The sequence below is a fragment of the Cotesia typhae genome, unplaced genomic scaffold, assembly GCF_013202065.1.
Source record: "Cotesia typhae breed Kobodo isofemale line unplaced genomic scaffold, CoteBio_Ctyphae contig_42, whole genome shotgun sequence".
Lineage (NCBI taxonomy): Eukaryota > Metazoa > Arthropoda > Insecta > Hymenoptera > Braconidae > Cotesia > Cotesia typhae.
Window position 1 is genome coordinate 1,054,984 of NW_027423751.1, and position 18,589 is coordinate 1,073,572.

The window sequence follows — 18,589 nt, forward strand, 5'->3', positions numbered from 1 at the left end:
CTAGATCCTAATTGTTTAATCTTTTCCTTGATTGATGCTGTTACATCGTCCATAGATCTTTTTACACTCTTTAAAGAAAGAAAATTAAGAACGGACTCCGAGCAGTCCATGGCTAACAAAGGAACTGAGGTTAAAATATAAACAACGAGACACTTTATATAAAAAGGCACGACGCACTGGTGACAAGAATTTATTTACTCCGTTTTAAAACCAGACGAAAAGAATTATAAGAAGAATTAATATCTGCTTGAGATAGCTATTTCAAGCAAATTCATGAAAATAATTTTCATAAAACAAATTTGTGTCCGACTCTTAAACGTACTGGAATGATCAAACTCAATAATTCTTCACCATCAAGCCATTTCAATGCGAATGATTTAAACAACTTTTATCCTTTTTGATTTTTTCAAAGCCTTTGATTATGTAAACCCTGAAGTTTTGTATGTAATTATATAATTTTCCATTGAGGTTATTCTGTAGTTTCACTCCTATCCATTCTAGGCCTTATCTTATTCCTTATCATGATAAATGGCGTTGCCAAGCGGATAAAGTTTTTCAAATACAGCCATAAGAGATTTTTGTTTTGGGATATTTTGTTATGGGATATCTTTTCGTTGTGATATATTTACTGGAATATTACTTAATAGGATTTTATGGCCGGACACCGATAAATATGCTTACTATCACTTCAAATATACTCAACTAAATGAAGCAGCTTACAAAATTCATACCGATGCTCAGGTTGTAGCTGATTTGACTGAAGATGTTGGTTTTGAACTAAATTTTCAAAAAATTAAGATCATGGTACTGGATAACAACAAGAAATTGAAATGGCTGGATGACTATGATCTTCCTCAAATCACTGTTAATGAAAATGTCATTCCATATGTTATCAAAACTACTATTTCTCTTAGCTTGTTTTCTTTATAAACTATTTAGTTTTGGTGAACCAAAATTTTTAAGATGTCTCTTTGTTGACGAGTCACAAGATATTAGTCGCTCAGAAAGGCTGACTTCAAAATACAATAATGTATAGTTCAGCTTTTCAAATTTCTCAACGTCAGTATATGAGCACTCTTTCTCAATCTCATCAATACGCCTCTGGCGCGAAATACCACTAGATGTCATAAATTCAATTAGCATACAGACATTTAAATCCAGAGCCTTTCAAATTATTCAAACTATTCGTATTATTCGAACTATTTGAATACTCGAATCGAATAATTCGATTCGAATTCGAGGCAGATAATTAGTAAATTCGATTATTCGCACACCTTACTTAAAAGTTTTAGTAAAAAAATGATTCATTGTTCAATAAATTGACGATAGTCTGAATAGTTATAAGATAATGGACAAATAAATTTATTAATATAAATAATAAATAAATATTGTGTGGCACTGAAAAACCGACTAAGATGATCATTATGTTAACTAGTATATTGGGTCTATGACTTTACAGATTCAGTTTCAGAACTATTTCAGATTCAATTTCAGTCTAATTGCGGCTTTTTCCAATATTGATAATGAAAATATGGCTATAAATTAGAATCATTTCAACGAAGTTATTAAATAGGTCGTTTCTTCACTTCAACCCCGCATGGAAAAATATATATGTGAAAAATATATCCGAATGTACATTTTTACATGTTTTTTTTGTGCTAAGTATATGTAAACTTATATTCTGCAATAGATAATAGAATCTATAGAATATAAGTCTACATATACGCTCGCATATATGTTAACATATATGCGTGCATATAATTATCTAAATTAACCCAGAAAAAATTAGGAAAACAGTTTCTAGAGGCCATCACTGCAACTTCTCGCTGATTTCATACTTAAGTGCTCAAAATTGCACTTATTGCACTTAAGCTCTCTGATCTCAAAGAGATTGCTTTTCTATACTTTTGAGCTCTTAAAGCTCTTCTAGGTTTAATTTTGACAGAGGTGTTCTTAATAAAACACTATTTTTGGAATTTTCAAACCCTAATTATTTTTGAATGAATGAACCGATTTTCACGAGGTTGGCGGTATCCAAAACAGTTTCTGAAGCCTCTTGATGGATCTATGAGTTTAAATTGATCGAAGAAGAAATTTCGAAGTAATTCCGAAAAAAAACCTTTTTCGGTTTTCTTTCGAGAACGATAACTCATGAACGAATCAACCGATTTTGACCGGACTGGCGACTCAAAATTTACCCGTTAGAATCGGTCCAAATTGTATTCAAATTCTAAGTTTGGTCAAGCACTTTCGAAGGGTGCCAAAAGTTATAAGAGGGTCACACACACACACACACACACACACACACACATACACACAAAACACACACACACACACCATTTCGTTGGCAACTCCAAGGACTGCCAACATGATTGAAGGCTGGACTGTATCCGAAAAATACAGTGACAGTGATCACCAGTTTGTGACATTCAACGTTGGACAGGCATCTGCTTCGGTTTCACAACGCGACCTTTCTAAGCGGAAGTGGAACGCCGGGAAGCTTGATGTAGAGGCACTGCGCGAATCACTCACATGAAACGGGTCTACTCTGCGAAACAACCCGATCCCAAACACCTGCAGCGAAACTGAAAAAACAATACTAAATATAATGAAAGAAATTGTTGCCTCATGTGAAGCCTGTATGCCACGGATGAAAAAGCGAGACTTCCATAGGCCGGCATGCTGGTGGTCTCAAGACATAGCAGAACTTCGGAAAAAATGCCACGAGCTACGTCGGCTAGCAACGAGAGCTGCGAAACACTCCTCCAATCAAGATCTATATTCGAGTAAGTACAAGCAGACCAAAAAGAACCTGAATCGAACTATCAAAGCAAGCAAAGCGAAATTGAGGCAAGAGATCTGTAACAACCTCGATAAAGACATTTGGGGTAAAGCCTACCGAATTGTCGCCAAACGACTTGGAAAGGCTTCACCAGAAGCGCTGAAACCACCTGCCTCAATGAGCAGCATCGTAGCTGAGCTGTTTCCCAAACACTCACCACGAGAAAGCAGACATCATATGAAAAACAGCGTATCACCTTTTACAACCAAGGAACTACCGGAGGCGGCGAATACTGAAAGCTCCTAGCCCTGATGATATCCCAGCATCGGTGATCAAGATTGTAGCCTTGGAATACCTAGATATACTACTAAATGCTTACAGCGCATGCCTAGCAACCGGCATATTTCCAACGGCCTGGAAGCGGCAGAGATTAGTTTTGTGAGACAAAGGCAAAGGTAGCCCTGTAACACCTTCGTCATTCAGACCACTCTGCATGCTCGACATTGCTGAGAAGCTACTCGAAAAGCTCGTACAGGGGAGACTACGCAACGACATTAATCGCGCTGGAGGCTTTGCCACAAATCAACGTGGCTTTCGAAAAGGACGATCGACAGTCGGCGCGATCTAGAAAGTCGTAGGGACAGCGAGAGAAGCATGGTCTGGTAGCCTCAAACTCCATAAGGTGTGTCTTGTCCTCACACTAGACATCAAAAACGCTTTCAACAGCGCGAATCGGGGTGACATCCTAGATGCCTTAGAGCACAAATTTAACGAGAAGCCAGAAAGTCCGGCAAAAGTTGATGACTTGATGATCTTGACAAAAGAACACTGATAGTGGAAACGACGGAAGGCCCACAAGAGCATGACATAACGGCTGACGTGCCTCAAGGTTCAATCATAGGCCTGACCTATGGAAAGCGGACTATGATGAACTCCTGGAAATCCTGTTGCCAAAACAAGTATAACTCACGGATTTCGTGAACGACGACGCAGCTACGATAGTAGTAGACAGCACCGAAGAGACAAAATTACTGGTTCGGGAAACTATTGACGCCGTCAAAAATTGGCTTGAGAAAAATCATCAGAAACTCGTCAAGCAGAAAACCGAGATCGTCGTCTTAACTTGACAAAAGTCGTTCCCAAAACCTTTCTCTATCGACATGGGCGGGACAACACTGATATCTACAAGAGCACTACGTTATTAAGGAGTAGTGATCGACGAAAAGCTGTCTTCCAAAGAACCCCTCGAAGACCCTTGCGCGAAAGCTAACAAGACAGTATCCAATCTGACGATAATCATGACCGAAACGGTGAGACCGCAAACCAGAAAAAGAAGGGTGTTTCTATATGAAATTATTTCACTCAATATTACTCTACGGAGCGGAGATATGGGCAGATATCCTTAAACAGAAGACCTATCGACACAAGATAGCAGCAGTGCAACGACGCGGAGCGCTGAGTCACCTGTGCATACCGCACGGTCTCAAAGGCAGCCATATTGATCATAGCGGAAGCCGCGCCTGTAAAAGTCCCACACCACCGACCATCATCTTTCAATGATAGCGGTTTCTTTGGAAAATTTTTTTCGCTTCTCTATAAAAAAAAATGAACACACACACACACACACACATATATATATATATATATATATATATATATATATATATATATATATATATATATATATATATATATATATATATATATATATATACATACATACATACATACATACATGCATACATACATACATACATACATACACGGTGACGCCGGCGCGGGGATAGTAACGGATGCTTCCTAGAACGTCAAAACGTCGAGATCTGATGAAAACTCGATTTTCGAAAAACGGGGTAAAACCAATAACTTTCCGATTTTCAAAAATTTTCAATTTTCTTAGCGAGAAGCTTAAAATTTGTTTTGAATCAAGTAAATAATTTCAATGAATTTCATCTTCTTAATTTGAAAAAAAAATTCTGAAACTAAGAAATTTATTTTTTCAGTGTATGATTACATATATGTCAACATATATTTTAGCATGAATCTCTACATATGTGTCAGCGTCTATGTGAAAAATATATGTTGACATATTTTTTTTTGCGTAGATATATGCTTCTATATATTATTTATGCGACATAAGTTTTTGAAATATATATTTCTCCATGCGGGAATGCCCGCACGTTGTGAAGTTCACGGTTAGAGAGTAATTATAAATAATAAAAGACACTTACTTTTCTAAATTCCTTATGTGCATTGAAATTTGGTCCATTGATTTTTGTAAATTATCAAGTTTGTACGTTTGTTCACAAAAATTACTATGACTACCAAATATACACCTGAATAATCCAAAAAATGAGCATTCCAAATTTTGTTGGTTTAAATTATTTAAGTTTTGAATGTTAATTGCTTTATTATTTTGTTTTGATTGCAATTGATGAATTTCTTCTTTTACAATTACTTTAGACTCTCGAGTTCCCCAAGTGACATTATGTATATTGAAAAGAGAATAAATGATTAATAACATGTACATTGAAGGAACGGTTACGTAATAAATAACCCCACATATGAGACAAGATATTTCTTGAGGATGTAATAAACCAGCAATAATTAGTTGTCCTGCAACAACCAGAAATAAAATCGTGCTAGGTGCTAACCATCCATCATCAGCAATTTGTAACATTATTCCAACAAGAACAACAATCATAACTAATCCGTAGAACGTAGAAATAATAGCTGCTACAATAAGTTGAAAATCAGACTTGCAGATGAAACAAATAGTCACAAAAATTGCAATAGGTATCAAGTTATAATAAAAACTCGACCAATTATCTATTTTGAAGGCAGCAACAAATGCACCAACGAGCATAAGAAAAATTGTTCCTGGCCCAAGCACCGTACTTCCTATAAATAAAAAAATATTTTTTTAATGAAATCGATTATCCGAAATAATTACAGAATAACTTGAAATTAGTTCATAATGCTTAATAACCCATTAATATCCATTGATATGCTATATACAACCATGATATATTTTCATTTGCTTTTCTTGTAGTTTTTGATGAATTAAGTAAGTCAAATATATTTGCAATTGTAGATGGTATCCAACGTCGACGCTGATTGTAAAATTCTTTGAAAGTTTCAGGGGCATGGGTATATGAGTCACTAGCCGCTGAATATTCTACTCGATAACCGGATTGAAGAATAAGAGTACATAGCCAACGATCTTCACCTTGATCGTATTGAATGTAATGCCCAGCTTCTGTTGATTGTGAAGCATATTTCCGTGTAACATTGTCTTCCATCAATGCCTTTGCCCGAAAAAGTGAAAAACAGCCTGGACTGCAAAGCACGCTACCAATTGTATGTTCAGTAGACTTTTGGAGCCAGTGTCCAATAGCATACTCGAATTTCTGAAACCAGACCATTGGACCCGTACCGATCGGATGAATTCGTCCACATGCAGCACCTAAATTCTTATCACGTTTCATCAAATGCAAAAGGACTTTAACTGCATTTGGTTGAAAGTCAATATCACCATCTAACGTAAGAATGTATGTATTTTCTGCGATCACAGCTTTACGATTAATAGAGATTGGTCTATCAATTATTCCATAACCCAATAAGTAATACATATACATCACCTAAGAAAAATTAATTTTACTTCAATTAATGTTGTTATTTCGTTACTGTTTAAAATCTACCTGGCTCCAACGTTTTCTATGACGTATTTTATTTTTATCTTTCAAGTGCACTATCAGGCGAGTCTTTCCTGGAAGAGTCCATTCAAATCGTCCTCCATACGGTGCAGGATATTTAATAGGAGGGTTTGCACAAACACCGAGCATTTCAACTGATATTTTTATTACTTTCATTAAAGATTTAACATAATCATTTACATGAGTTTCATTTTCATCATGAGTACATATTCCTTCACAACCGTACATGCATTGAAAAGCATCATCGAAAAATATGTGACCTGTTTACATAAGCATACGAATTATAAAATCGATTAATTCAAAAATAAATTCAGTTAAGTTTATTCATTATCATAGCTGTGATTGTTACGTGTTAGAGTTTGTGAAGGTAAAAATTAGGGTGCAAAATAATGTAATTATTTAAAACCGTAGGATGGACGGCAGAGAAAGGTCCACCATTGTAAGGATCGATTGTTATGAAACGATGCTGATGATTTCTACTTCCCGGGCATATTTATGTTCTTTAGTAGCAATACTTTAGAACAAAGTAAAGGAATGAGAAAATTTTAATATAATATTCAAATTCTTGATTGAAAGAATATACTTTTTTTAACTTTCCGCTAAGAAAATTAAAAATTTAAAAAAATCGGGAAGTTATTGGTTTCACCCTGAATTTCAAAGATCGAGTTTTCATCAGATCTCCACGTTTAGAGGTCCTAGAAAGCAATTCCGACCATTTTCCTGAGGATGTCACTATGCCCATGTGTGTGTGTGTGTGGGTGTGTGTGTGTGTGTAAACCTCTTATAACTTTTGAACGGTTTGACCGATCGGATCAAAATAAGTGCTGATTTAAATAGTATTATGGCCATTGAATTCCGTAATAATTTGAATCGATTTGGTCTGCTAGTCGCGTACTCCTTGATAATTATTTTTCCTCTAACCGCAAATTGGCATTAGTTCTAATTACAAATAAAGATTAATTTAGGCAAACTATTATCCTGACCATCATTACCTGGATTGAAATTTTTCACAGCTTGCAATTTATACAACTAGGCTGCTCGATCGCAAAAACTCTTCAGAATTTTGTTGGTGCGTTTCTTTCTTCCATTGTCCTCTCCACTCTCACTACGCCAGCACCTCTACCTCGGGGCGTTGCTCGCTAGCCTCAGGTATGACTACGAGGGCTTCAGATCACAGCACACTGTGATCCGTCGATAACTAAATTAATGCGGATGAAAGGGCCTTTACCGGGTAATGATCACTCCATTACAGTTTGAAGAGCTCAAAACCATACAAAAGCCATCTCGTTAAACTCGGCAAGCTCAAAACACACAAAAAACATATTTTTGAGCTCAAAGAGCAATTTTAAAGGCTTAGATATAAAATTAGCAGGAAGTTGCAATGATGGCCTTCAGAATCAACCGTTTTACTAATTTTTTTTTTTTATTTTTCGTTCACGATATATCTCGAACGAATAAACCGATTTCGACTGGATTAAAAGCAGTCGGCGAGTTTTCTTGGAGGTTAAAAGTTAATTAATTTCTGAAGTTGATAGATAAAGCCGTTTGGAAGTTATTACCAAAAAACCGTACTTAAAAAAAAATTTTTTCTCAGTTTTTTTGAAATTTCTCAAAATCTATTGATCAGAATCCGTTCAAATTTACAGGAAATCTGAGATTGAACGAACTCTTTAAAACGCCATCGGGTAGAGTCGTTCTGATCGGTTGAGTCGTTCGAAACTTATAAGTAAATCACACACACACACACACACACACACACACACGCGCGTGGACGCCTCCCCAGGTGCTGGATAGGGGAATGCCCAGCAGATATGTCAGGTACCGAGGAAATAAAATACTCGGGGTGGACCAAAACCTAACAAACAACAATATAGAAATGTCACAACAATTTCAAACATCGTTTACCACACAGGGGAGGGATACCTCAGTGCCAATAAAAGAGGGCGTGTAAACGGGCTTGAATTCGTCGTCATCAACCGTTTAGACGGCCGGGTGGACCCCGTGGCTCTGCTGTCTTGGAATGCTACAGAAAGTAAGAAAACAGCTCAAATAGAAGTAGACGGACAGTCAACAAACATTCCTTCAATAAGTGGAGGTCTTATTGCTCCAGTCACTACTCATGCTTACCGAGAAAGGATTAAATCTCTACCGACCATCACCGGCCAACTATCACCAATGGAGGGGCTTGGTAGCAAGATCGAAAAGTTAGCTGATTTCATCAAGGACAAAAAAAATCTCCATCATGAAATCAGAAAATTGGTTACGTCCATTATAACGACACATAGGCTGGCCAACAAGTAACCAGGCATGTTGGTGTCATCTACCCAAACAACTCCGGGTCGGACCAAAAGCCACAGCCACCTTTAGTAACTTCTGAAAAACTACCACGGCAAGGAAAGGACAACAACAAGAAGAAGCAGCTGTTCACGCCCAGCTCTTGTTTTGCAATCGTCAACCCAGTACAGAAGGACAGTCTGGAAGAACATCTAGATTATAGTAGACCGAGATCAGAAGAAGAAGAAATAAGAACACGGAACAGCAGCTCCCTCTACTAAAGCTTAAAACCAGTTAAATAAAGATGGCTCTTAAAAACCAAGTAGACGGCCAAAAATATGCCGATCTCCTAAAGGAAATCAAGGCCAGGGTAGATCCCGGCGATACGGGCGTAGACATAAAGTCTATAAAACAGACGAAGCACGGAGGTGTTCTACTCAAAATAGCTTGAAAGCATCATGACCGTTAGAAGACCAAGGATCGCTAACGTATTCAGAAACAGGACTATATCCGAAAAGTACAGTTGCTGTGATCACCAATATGTGACATTCAGCGTTGGACTGGCACATTTTCCGGTTCCACGATGCGACCGTTACAAGCGCAAGTGGAACGCTAGGAAGCTTGATCTAGAGGCGCTGTGAATGGCACTCAAATAAAGCTAGTCTATTCTACAGAATAATCCAACTTCAAATACCCTCAGCGAAATAGAAAAAATGGTGCTAAATGTGATAAAAAAAAATCTGGAAAACGGTTGACCCTGAAGGCCATCACCACAACTTGCCACTAATTCCATACCTACACGCTTGAAATTTCACTAATGACGTTTTTGAGCTCTGCCAGCTCAAAAATATAATTTATATGTGATTTCGAGCTCATCAAAATCGAAAGTCTGATGAAAGTTTAATAAAACACTATTTTTTGAAATTTCAAACTGTCATAACTTTGGAATGAATCAACCGATTTTTACGCGATTGGAAGCAATCGATGCCGTTTCTTATATCATTTTGAATAATCGACAACAAAAATTTTTTCAATGAAAAATTTCGGAGTAATTAAAAAAAAACACTTTTTTGATTTTCTTTCCTTCACGAAATCTCTCGAACGAATCAACCGATTTTGACCGAATTAGCGGCGATCAACGTGGTTTTTCAAAGTTAAGAGCTGATAAGTTTTTGAAGTTAATAGATGAAGAAATTTGAACGTTCTTTTGTAAAAACCACTTTTGAAAAAAAATTTTTCAGTTTTTTTTTAGATTTCTCGAAATCTATCAGTCTGAAACGGTCCAAATTGTATTTGAAATCTAAGTTTAGTCAAGCCCTTTCGAATGGCACCAACCGCGATAAAATCGGCCAAGCCATTCAAAAGTTAGAAGAGGGTCAATACATGCATACATGAACACACACACACACACCCGCACGGACACCACCGTCAAAACCATTCGGGAAGCTTTCTAGGACCTTAAAACGTCAACATCCGTTGAAAACTCGTTTTCTAGAAAATGGAATAAAACCAATAAGTTCCCAAATTTTAAAAAATTTTAAGTTCAAGGCAGCATTTCAAATATAAACCAACATCGATTATTAAAGGATAACTTTTCGATAATTTGAATTTAATTTAATTGATGATGTAGTGTCGAATGTTGAGATTTGACTTATTTGAAATTAATGTTTATTGATCAAAATTAATTGAGCATTAAAATTGGGATAGACTGTATGATCAATTCTTAAAAACAACAATAAAACAGTTTGAAAATTGTCTTTACTTACATTCTAACTCAAAGTAATCATCAATCTGAACGTCATAGCGGGCTTGCGTAAACGACATAGCAGATTGGCAAATGTCAAGTCGTAATATACTCCCTATAAATTGCATCATTTCTTCTTCGGTTTCATGCCACATAGTTGCACAAGCATAAATTTTCGTTACTTGGTCATTCGGCGATACCCACCTTGAAGTATTTAGATTATTTTCAGAATCATGTCTATTGTGCTCATGATCATCCTATTCCCCAATAACATAAGAAAAAAAAGTTCGTTATAACTCACAACTTAAAAAATTTCATTCGAGTATTAAACTTTAGTACTATTGGTCCCTCATAAAAACAATTCAAATATACGTCAGTAACTAATTTCTGCATTACACATGAAATTGCAAGGTAAAATAGCCAGTTATTACTAACGATAGGAAAAAATTTAGATTAAGAACAAAAGAAAGTTGTTTCGGCGACGTAGAAGTTTCAAGCCGTTCGAGTCGAGATATGAAATTCGTTTTAGTCGTGTAATAATAATAATAACAATAATAATAATAATAATAATAATAATAATAATAATAATAATAATAATTCATATTTGCCTGCCAAGATGGTGGCATTAACACTCTTGAGTACCGTAGCAAGGTGCTCCAGGTGCAGCTTCCGGACACGTCCTGTAGGAGGTGTAGACAACATCCGGAGACGCTTATGCACCTTTTGTCGGCATGTCCAGTGCTGGCGAGAGGTGCATATATCCAGCGTCACAATGCTGCCCTGAGAGTACTGTACTACTATCTTCGTCATTGCTACGGTATTGACGTGACACCAGTGCTGCCTTATTTGCCAGGAGATATTCCCCAGGTTGATGAGAATGACAGTTGCAAAATTTATTGGAGCATGCCATTTGCAACAACCCGGCGGATAGATCACAACAAACCTGATATTGTGCTCTTCGACAAGGCCACTCGTGACATTTATGTCATTGAGTTCTCGGCCCCGGCTGAATACAATATCTCAGCCAAAGAAGAGCACAAAAGACAAATATATCAGGATCTCCTGTTTGAAATTGGCAAACTTTACCCAGGTTACCGTGTCAAGCTTGTCGTCCTGATTGTTGGCGTCCTAGGAGGGATGAAACAGTCTTTTATATCCTCACTTGCCAAAGTTCCAGCTTGCTCATCAAAAGCTGAGTTCTTGGCAGTTAGGATGCAGAAGGCTGTTTTACTTGGTTCTCTCCGTCTCTTAAGGGAAATGACTTTGGCCTGCTGTGATCACTAACCGCCTTGTTGTGCGGAGTGGTCCAGCAGTAACGGATGGAGCTCAGGCTGGGCCCTCGGAGAATCGGACTCCGGGGATAACCCCCCTGAGCATTTAATAACAAAATAATAATAATAATAATAATAATAATAATAATAATAATATTTGGTTCTGGGTTTAACATACGAGGTTGCCAATTTCACAGCAGACGAGGACGACTTCCTGATGCAATTTGTTCATAGTCATGAAAATGCGCGTAAGGGGTCGTTCTTGTATAAGGCAGCAATCTACGCGGCAAATACCTTAGGTCTCGGAGAAATAAACGCTCTCATTGAACTCCCGAAAAAGGAGTTCAAGAGCGTCGTCAGGATAACCGAGGAGAAAAAACTCCTCGGTGAACACATGGACAAGTCCATGCACAGCGTGTATTTCAAACACGTCCGTGACCATGGCTTGATCATCCAGCTGACATTCTCCTTCTTGAAGTCAGCTGGCCTGGTGTCCGAGACCGAAGGGTTTATATTTGCCTGCCAAGATGGTGTTATCAACACTCTCGAATACCGTAGCAAGGTGCTCCAGGCGCAGCTTCCGGACACGTCCTGTCGGACGTGTAAACAACATCCGGAGACACTGATGCACCTTTTGTCGGCATGTCCTGTGCTGGCAAGAGGTGCCTACATACAGCGTCACAATGCTGCCCTGCGAGTACTCTATTATCATCTCAGATATAGCTACGGTATCGATGAGACACCAGTGCTGCCTTATCTGCCAGGAGATATTCCGCAGGTTGTTGAGACTGACAGTTCCAAAATTTATTGGAACATACCATTCGCAACAACCCGGCGGATTGACCACAACAAACCTGATATTGTGCTCTTTGACAAGGCTACTCGTGACATTTATGTCATTGAGTTTTCGGCCCCAGCCGAATACAATATCTCGGCCAAAGAAGAGCACAAACACCAGATATATCAGGATCTCCTGTTTGAAATTGGCAAACTCTACCCAAGTTACCGTGTCAAGCTCGTCGTTTTGGTTGTCGGCGTCCTTGAGGGATGAAACAGTCTTTTGTGTCTTCACTTGCGAAGATACCGGCTTGCAGTTCAGCAGCCGTGTCTCTAGCAGTGCGGATGCAAAAGGCTGTCATTTTGGGATCCCTGCGTCTACTTAGGCAAATGAATTTGGCCTGCTGCACTCACTAACCGCCTTGTTGTGCGGAGTGGTGCAGGAGTAATGGATGGCGCTCAGGCTGGGCCCTCGGAGAGTCGGACTCCGGGGAACACCCCCCTGAGCAATTAATAACAAATAATAATAATAATAATAATAATAATAATAATAATAATAATAATAAGCGGTGCTTGCTACGTGGCCTCCAAGCGGCGCATCGCGGGAAACGCAGACCATAACATCAGGTCTGTAGGCGAACGACGTAGCCCGTGCAGTGGGCCAACTACCCACTGCATGGAAATAACTGAGTTACCACAAGATACCAACTCAGAAGTGCTCCCCATAACCGGTCCTTTTCGGATGAGGACCATTCATCAGGGGGGAGGAGCACGCCGGACCTGATGAAAGATGACGACCCTGTCGCCTTAAGGACTTACTTTAAGTGGACGAAGGAACTGAGAGTCGATCTCTTGGTGTGCTACCAACGTAGCGAGCCGGGGGTGAGCGGCTATATGGCCCGGATGCACACTCTTTGGAGTGTTATGCATCCGGAGCTAGCGCATTTTACGCCCAAACACCTGCGTAATTATGCCGCTCATCTTCGGCGAAATAGAAGATCGCTTGTGCCGGAGAGAAGGCAGTCTAATAGACTTTCCTTTCCGGCGCAACTACACCAAGAGCGACGCCGCTCCTCCTTGGACAACAACAATCCCTTTGTAGGACGGCCAGTAAGTATATCTAAAAAGATAACTTACTCCCAATAACAGCTTTACGCGGTAAACGAAGATCTCCGTGCAGCCATCGTGGAGGACTCCACCCTGCTCACTGTGAGCCAGGTTGTGTATGGTGCAGCAGTTTCGGCTTTTCCGAGAGAGAGACATTGTCTCTCGATCGAGGCAAGGTTGAGACAGCGCATCTTACAACTTGGCTCCAAAATTGACAGATCCCGGAAACATGTCTCCCGCATTCAGTGTGTGATTAAGTTCGAAACAACTCAAAAAGCATACACGCCCCGAATTCGACGCATTGTTGCTGAACTTCGGTGGCGTCATCACACACTGAACAAGAGTACTCTTCGTGTCATCAAAGAAGAGTCTCTTAATAAATTGCGGGCTCTAGTGACTGCTAAAAAGTCACGAGAGAAAAGGCTGAAGCGGTTGGTCGACAACTCCTTGTTTCGATCCAGCCCTTTACGGTTTCTGACAGCAAAGACCGATGTTACTGGGACTTATCCAACACCTGAGCGGGTGGAAGCTTTTTGGACTGAGTTATATGGAGATCAACCAAACGTGAACGCCAATACTCCAGCTCTGCACGACTTCAAAGCATTCTGTCAGGAACACCGTCGGCAGAATGCTGATGAAGAGAGCCCTGCAGTCAGTGTGGATGAAGTTCGTTCAGCTCTAAATGGCAGCAAAAATTGGGCTGCCCCGGGACCAGATGGCATTAATGTCTTCTGGTGGAAGAAGTTTACTTCTACCCACCTCCATCTGGCCTGCATATTTACATCGTACATTAGAGCTGACGATCCGATTCCGAACTGGCTTGTAGAAGGGCGAACCGTACTGATACCTAAAAAAGGTGACTGGTCTGACCCTAAGAATTTCAGGGCTCCCACCTGCTTGAATGCGGTTTATAAAATTTTTACAAAAATTTTAAATAACCGTATCTTGCAGCAGATAGAGCCTGTATGGCAACAGATATATGAACAACGTGGCAGTAAAAGAGGCCTATCAGGTTGCAAGGAGAACCTGATAGTGGATCGATGCGTCTTACAAGATGCGATCTACTATCAACGCAACCTGTCAATGGCTTGGATTGACTATCGCAAGGCATTTGACTCAATTCCACATGAGTTGATTTTATATCTACTCAAATGCCTGGGAGTCAATCCCGAAATAGTGGAATGCATTCGGCGTACAATGCAGCTCTGGCGAACGCGTTTTCACATTGGAAGTGGAAACGCATTGCACGTAACCGGAGTTGTAGAGTACAAACGAGGGGTCTTCCAAGGCGATTCCTTGAGCCCTCTGCTGTTTTGCATTTCACTGCTGCCTATAACTGTTGCTCTCCGTAAAACTCGTGGGTACTATGTGGGGCCTCCGGGTGATCGAAAATATTCGATCACCCATCTGCTTTACATGGATGATCTGAAGCTATATAGTGCTGATGAAGATCATCTACAAGCAGCCCTCAACATCGTAGCAGAGTACTCACGAGATGTCGGAATGTCTTTTGGGTTGGACAAGTGTGCGGTCGTACATCTGGCGAGGGGTAAGTGCTCTGATACTGGTGATGATGTCGAGTTAGTAGATGGGAGTGTCTTAAGACAATTAGACGCCGGGGAGTTGTATAGATATCTAGGAATGGAAGAGCACCGCATGCATGCGGTCTCTGAAGTCCGAACAACTCTCCAGAGCGAGTATGTTAGGAGACTCCGGAAAATTTGGTCCTCCGAACTTTCCGGCAAAAACAAAGTCTCAGCTACTAACATGCTCGCTGTCCCAGTCTTACTATACTCTTTCGGTGTCCTGAAATGGGCCCGAAAGGATTTACGAGATCTCGACATCAAAACCCGTAAGATCATTAATATGAATCAGAGCATGCACCCCAATTCATCAGTCGCCAGATTATACCTCTCCCGGTCCATCGGTGGGAGAGGTTTGCAGAGTTTGGAGCGGCTTCACGATCGTTTGGTTCTGGGTTTAACATACGAGGTTGCAAATTTCACAGCAGACGAGGACGACTTCCTGATGCAATTTGTTCATAGTCATGAAAATGCGCGGAAGGGGTCGTTCTTGTATAAGGCAGCAATCTACGCGGCAAATACCTTAGGTCTTGGAGAAATAAACGCTCTCATTGAACTCCCGAAAAAGGAGTTCAAGAGAGTCGTCAGGATAGCCGAGGAGAAAAAACTCCTCGGTGAACACATGGACAAGTCCATGCACAGCGTATTCTTTAAACACGTGCGTGATCATGGCTTGTCCACCCGGCTGACGTTTTCCTTCTTAAAGTCAGCTGGCCTGATGTCCGAGACTGAAGGGTTCATATTTGCCTGCCAAGATGGTGTCATTAACACTCTTGAGTACCGTAGCAAGGTGCTCCAGGTGCAGCTTCCGGACACGTCCTGTAGGAGGTGTAGACAACATCCGGAGACGCTTATGCACCTATTGTCGGCATGTCCAGTGCTGGCGAGAGGTGCATATATCCAGCGTCACAATGCTGCCCTGAGAGTACTGTACTACTATCTTCGTCATTGCTACGGTATTGACGTGACACCAGTGCTGCCTTATCTGCCAGGAGATATTCCCCAGGTTGTTGAGAATGACAGTTGCAAAATTTATTGGAACATGCCATTTGCAACAACCCGGCAGATAGATCACAACAAACCTGATATTGTGCTCTTCGACAAGGCCACTCGTGACATTTATGTCATTGAGTTCTCGGCCCCGGCTGAATATAACATCTCAGCCAAAGAAGAGCACAAAAGACAAATATATCAGGATCTCCTGTTTGAAATTGCCAAACTTTACCCAGGTTACCGTGTCAAGCTTGTCGTCCTGATAGTTGGCATCCTAGGAGGGATGAAACAGTCTTTTGTATCCTCACTTGCCAAAGTTCCAGCTTGCTCATCAAAAGCTGAGTTCTTGGCAGTTAGGATGCAGAACGTTGTTTTACTTGGTTCTCTCCGTCTCTTAAGGGAAATGACTTTGGCCTGCTGTGATCACTAACCGCCTTGTTGTGCGGAGTGGTCCAGCAGTAACGGATGGAGCTCAGGCAGGGCCCTCGGAGAATCGGACTTCGGGGATAACCCCCCTGAGCATTTAATAACAAAATAATAATTATAATAATAATAATAATATATGCTCAACTTGAATGAAGTCTCTACCGAGGGCAACGTCCGTGAAGCATTTCAACACTACTTTAATAATTCACGAACAGCCTGGAGATGAAATGGATAAATCTGACAAAACCCATACCACGAGGTAATCGGGCAGCTTTCTGCGAGATAGAGAAGGCCTGCGCGATTAAGGCCTTTGACAAGGTCCGTATAAAGGTCAGTTGGGTTAACTGCCGTATGCTCCCAGTTGCAAAAGTAATCCGCTGCTTTAAAAGTCTTGGTTTTGGACACCAAACACGTCAGTGTGCAGAAACAGACAGACGATGATGTTGCAAATGGGGCGGAGACTTGACGGCATCTCGATAAAGATTATTGCCCAGGAATATCCAAATTAACTACTGAACGCCTATAGTGCACGTTTATAGCCACGTTTATAGCCCTGGAATATCCAAATCAACTCCTGAACCTCTATAGGGCACGTTTCCAATAGTCTGAAAGCGGCAGTTATTGGTCCTCTTAGACAAAGGTAAGGGGAATCCTTTTACACCTTCGTCATTTAGACCACTCTGCATGTTGAACATTACTGGAAAACTGCTCGAGAAGCTCATACAGGAAAGACTTCGCAACGACATGGATCGTACCGGAGACTTTGCCGCTAACCAACATGGTTTTCAGAAAGGACGACTCACTGTCAGCGCCTTGTTCACCAATTATCATAAATAAATAATAAAATTAGCATTTTATTATTTACTTATCAAAAAAGTAACTCGGATAGCTTAACTGGTAGAGCCTTTGGCGCGTAACCAAACGATCCGGGTTCGAGTCCCGGTCTGGGCTGTCCGAATTACTTTTTTCAGTTACCGAAAAATTCCTACTGCGTAAAGGTCCTCCCCTTCCCCCTTATCCTTTATTTCCCTAATTCCCAAATTTGTCTTTATTGACAAATTTAGCTATTATATATGGCTCTCCACGCTCAGCTCTCCCTCAACAAGGGACAATCCAGCACAGTAAAAGACTGCCCGAGAGGACGCCTTGATTAAAGTGACTCGGCAACAGAAAAAGAAAAAGGAAGAGCACGATACAGTGGCTTTCTCTTTACTAAAGCTCAAAATCAACTAAGTGATGGCGGCTCTTAGAAACCGAGGAGACAGAAGATAAGAACTGAAGCTGTTTTGATCCAACCAGTAGGAGGCTGAACATTGGCCGAACTCCTAAAAAAATCAAAACCAAGGTCAACCCTGTCATAAAGTCTATGAAACGGACGAAGCACGGAGGCGTTCTCCTTGAAATGGCCTGAAAGACCAAAGATAGCACTGTTTTTACCGAAGCAGTAAAGTCAGCTACTGCTAATATCGGTACGGCCAAGACGGTATCACCAATAACAACGATCGAGATCCTCAAATTAATTGAAATCTCTACTGAGGGAGACCTCTGCGAAGCACTTAAACGTGAATTCGCTAACGATCTGGAAATCATACGGGTAAATCAGACAAAACCCATACCACGAGGCAATCGGGCAGCCTTCTGCGAAGTAGACGAGGCCAGTGCGATTAAGGCTCTTGACAAGGCCCGAATAAAGATCGGTTGGGTGAACTGCCGTATACGTCCAGTTGCAAAAGTAACCCGCTGTTCTAAATGTCGTGGTTTTGGACACTAAATACCAAATTTCATCACAACTCATCATTATCTTTCATATTTATCAATATTAAAAACGTTTATTTATTCAGTGAATTTGTTTATTATAGAAAGAGTGAAAAGAAAATTGCTATTTTGGCTTTTTATTTTATATATTTTAAATAGAT

The 18,589-nt window shown here is 40.3% G+C and overlaps 1 protein-coding gene across 3 annotated transcripts in view; it reads right to left on the reverse strand.

Annotated features, from left to right (window-relative positions):
* Positions 1-18,589, reverse strand: part of LOC141528094 (chitin synthase chs-2) — a 60,247-nt gene that overhangs the window by 17,499 nt on the left and 24,159 nt on the right. For all 3 annotated transcript variants that reach the window (XM_074243954.1, XM_074243955.1, XM_074243956.1), the window contains 4 exons: positions 10,539-10,773; positions 6,484-6,758; positions 5,772-6,423; positions 5,014-5,683 (listed from right to left, as the gene is read on the reverse strand). In XM_074243954.1, the coding sequence (XP_074100055.1) occupies positions 5,014-5,683; positions 5,772-6,423; positions 6,484-6,758; positions 10,539-10,773 (1,832 nt within the window). The remainder of the gene's footprint in view (positions 1-5,013; positions 5,684-5,771; positions 6,424-6,483; positions 6,759-10,538; positions 10,774-18,589) is intronic.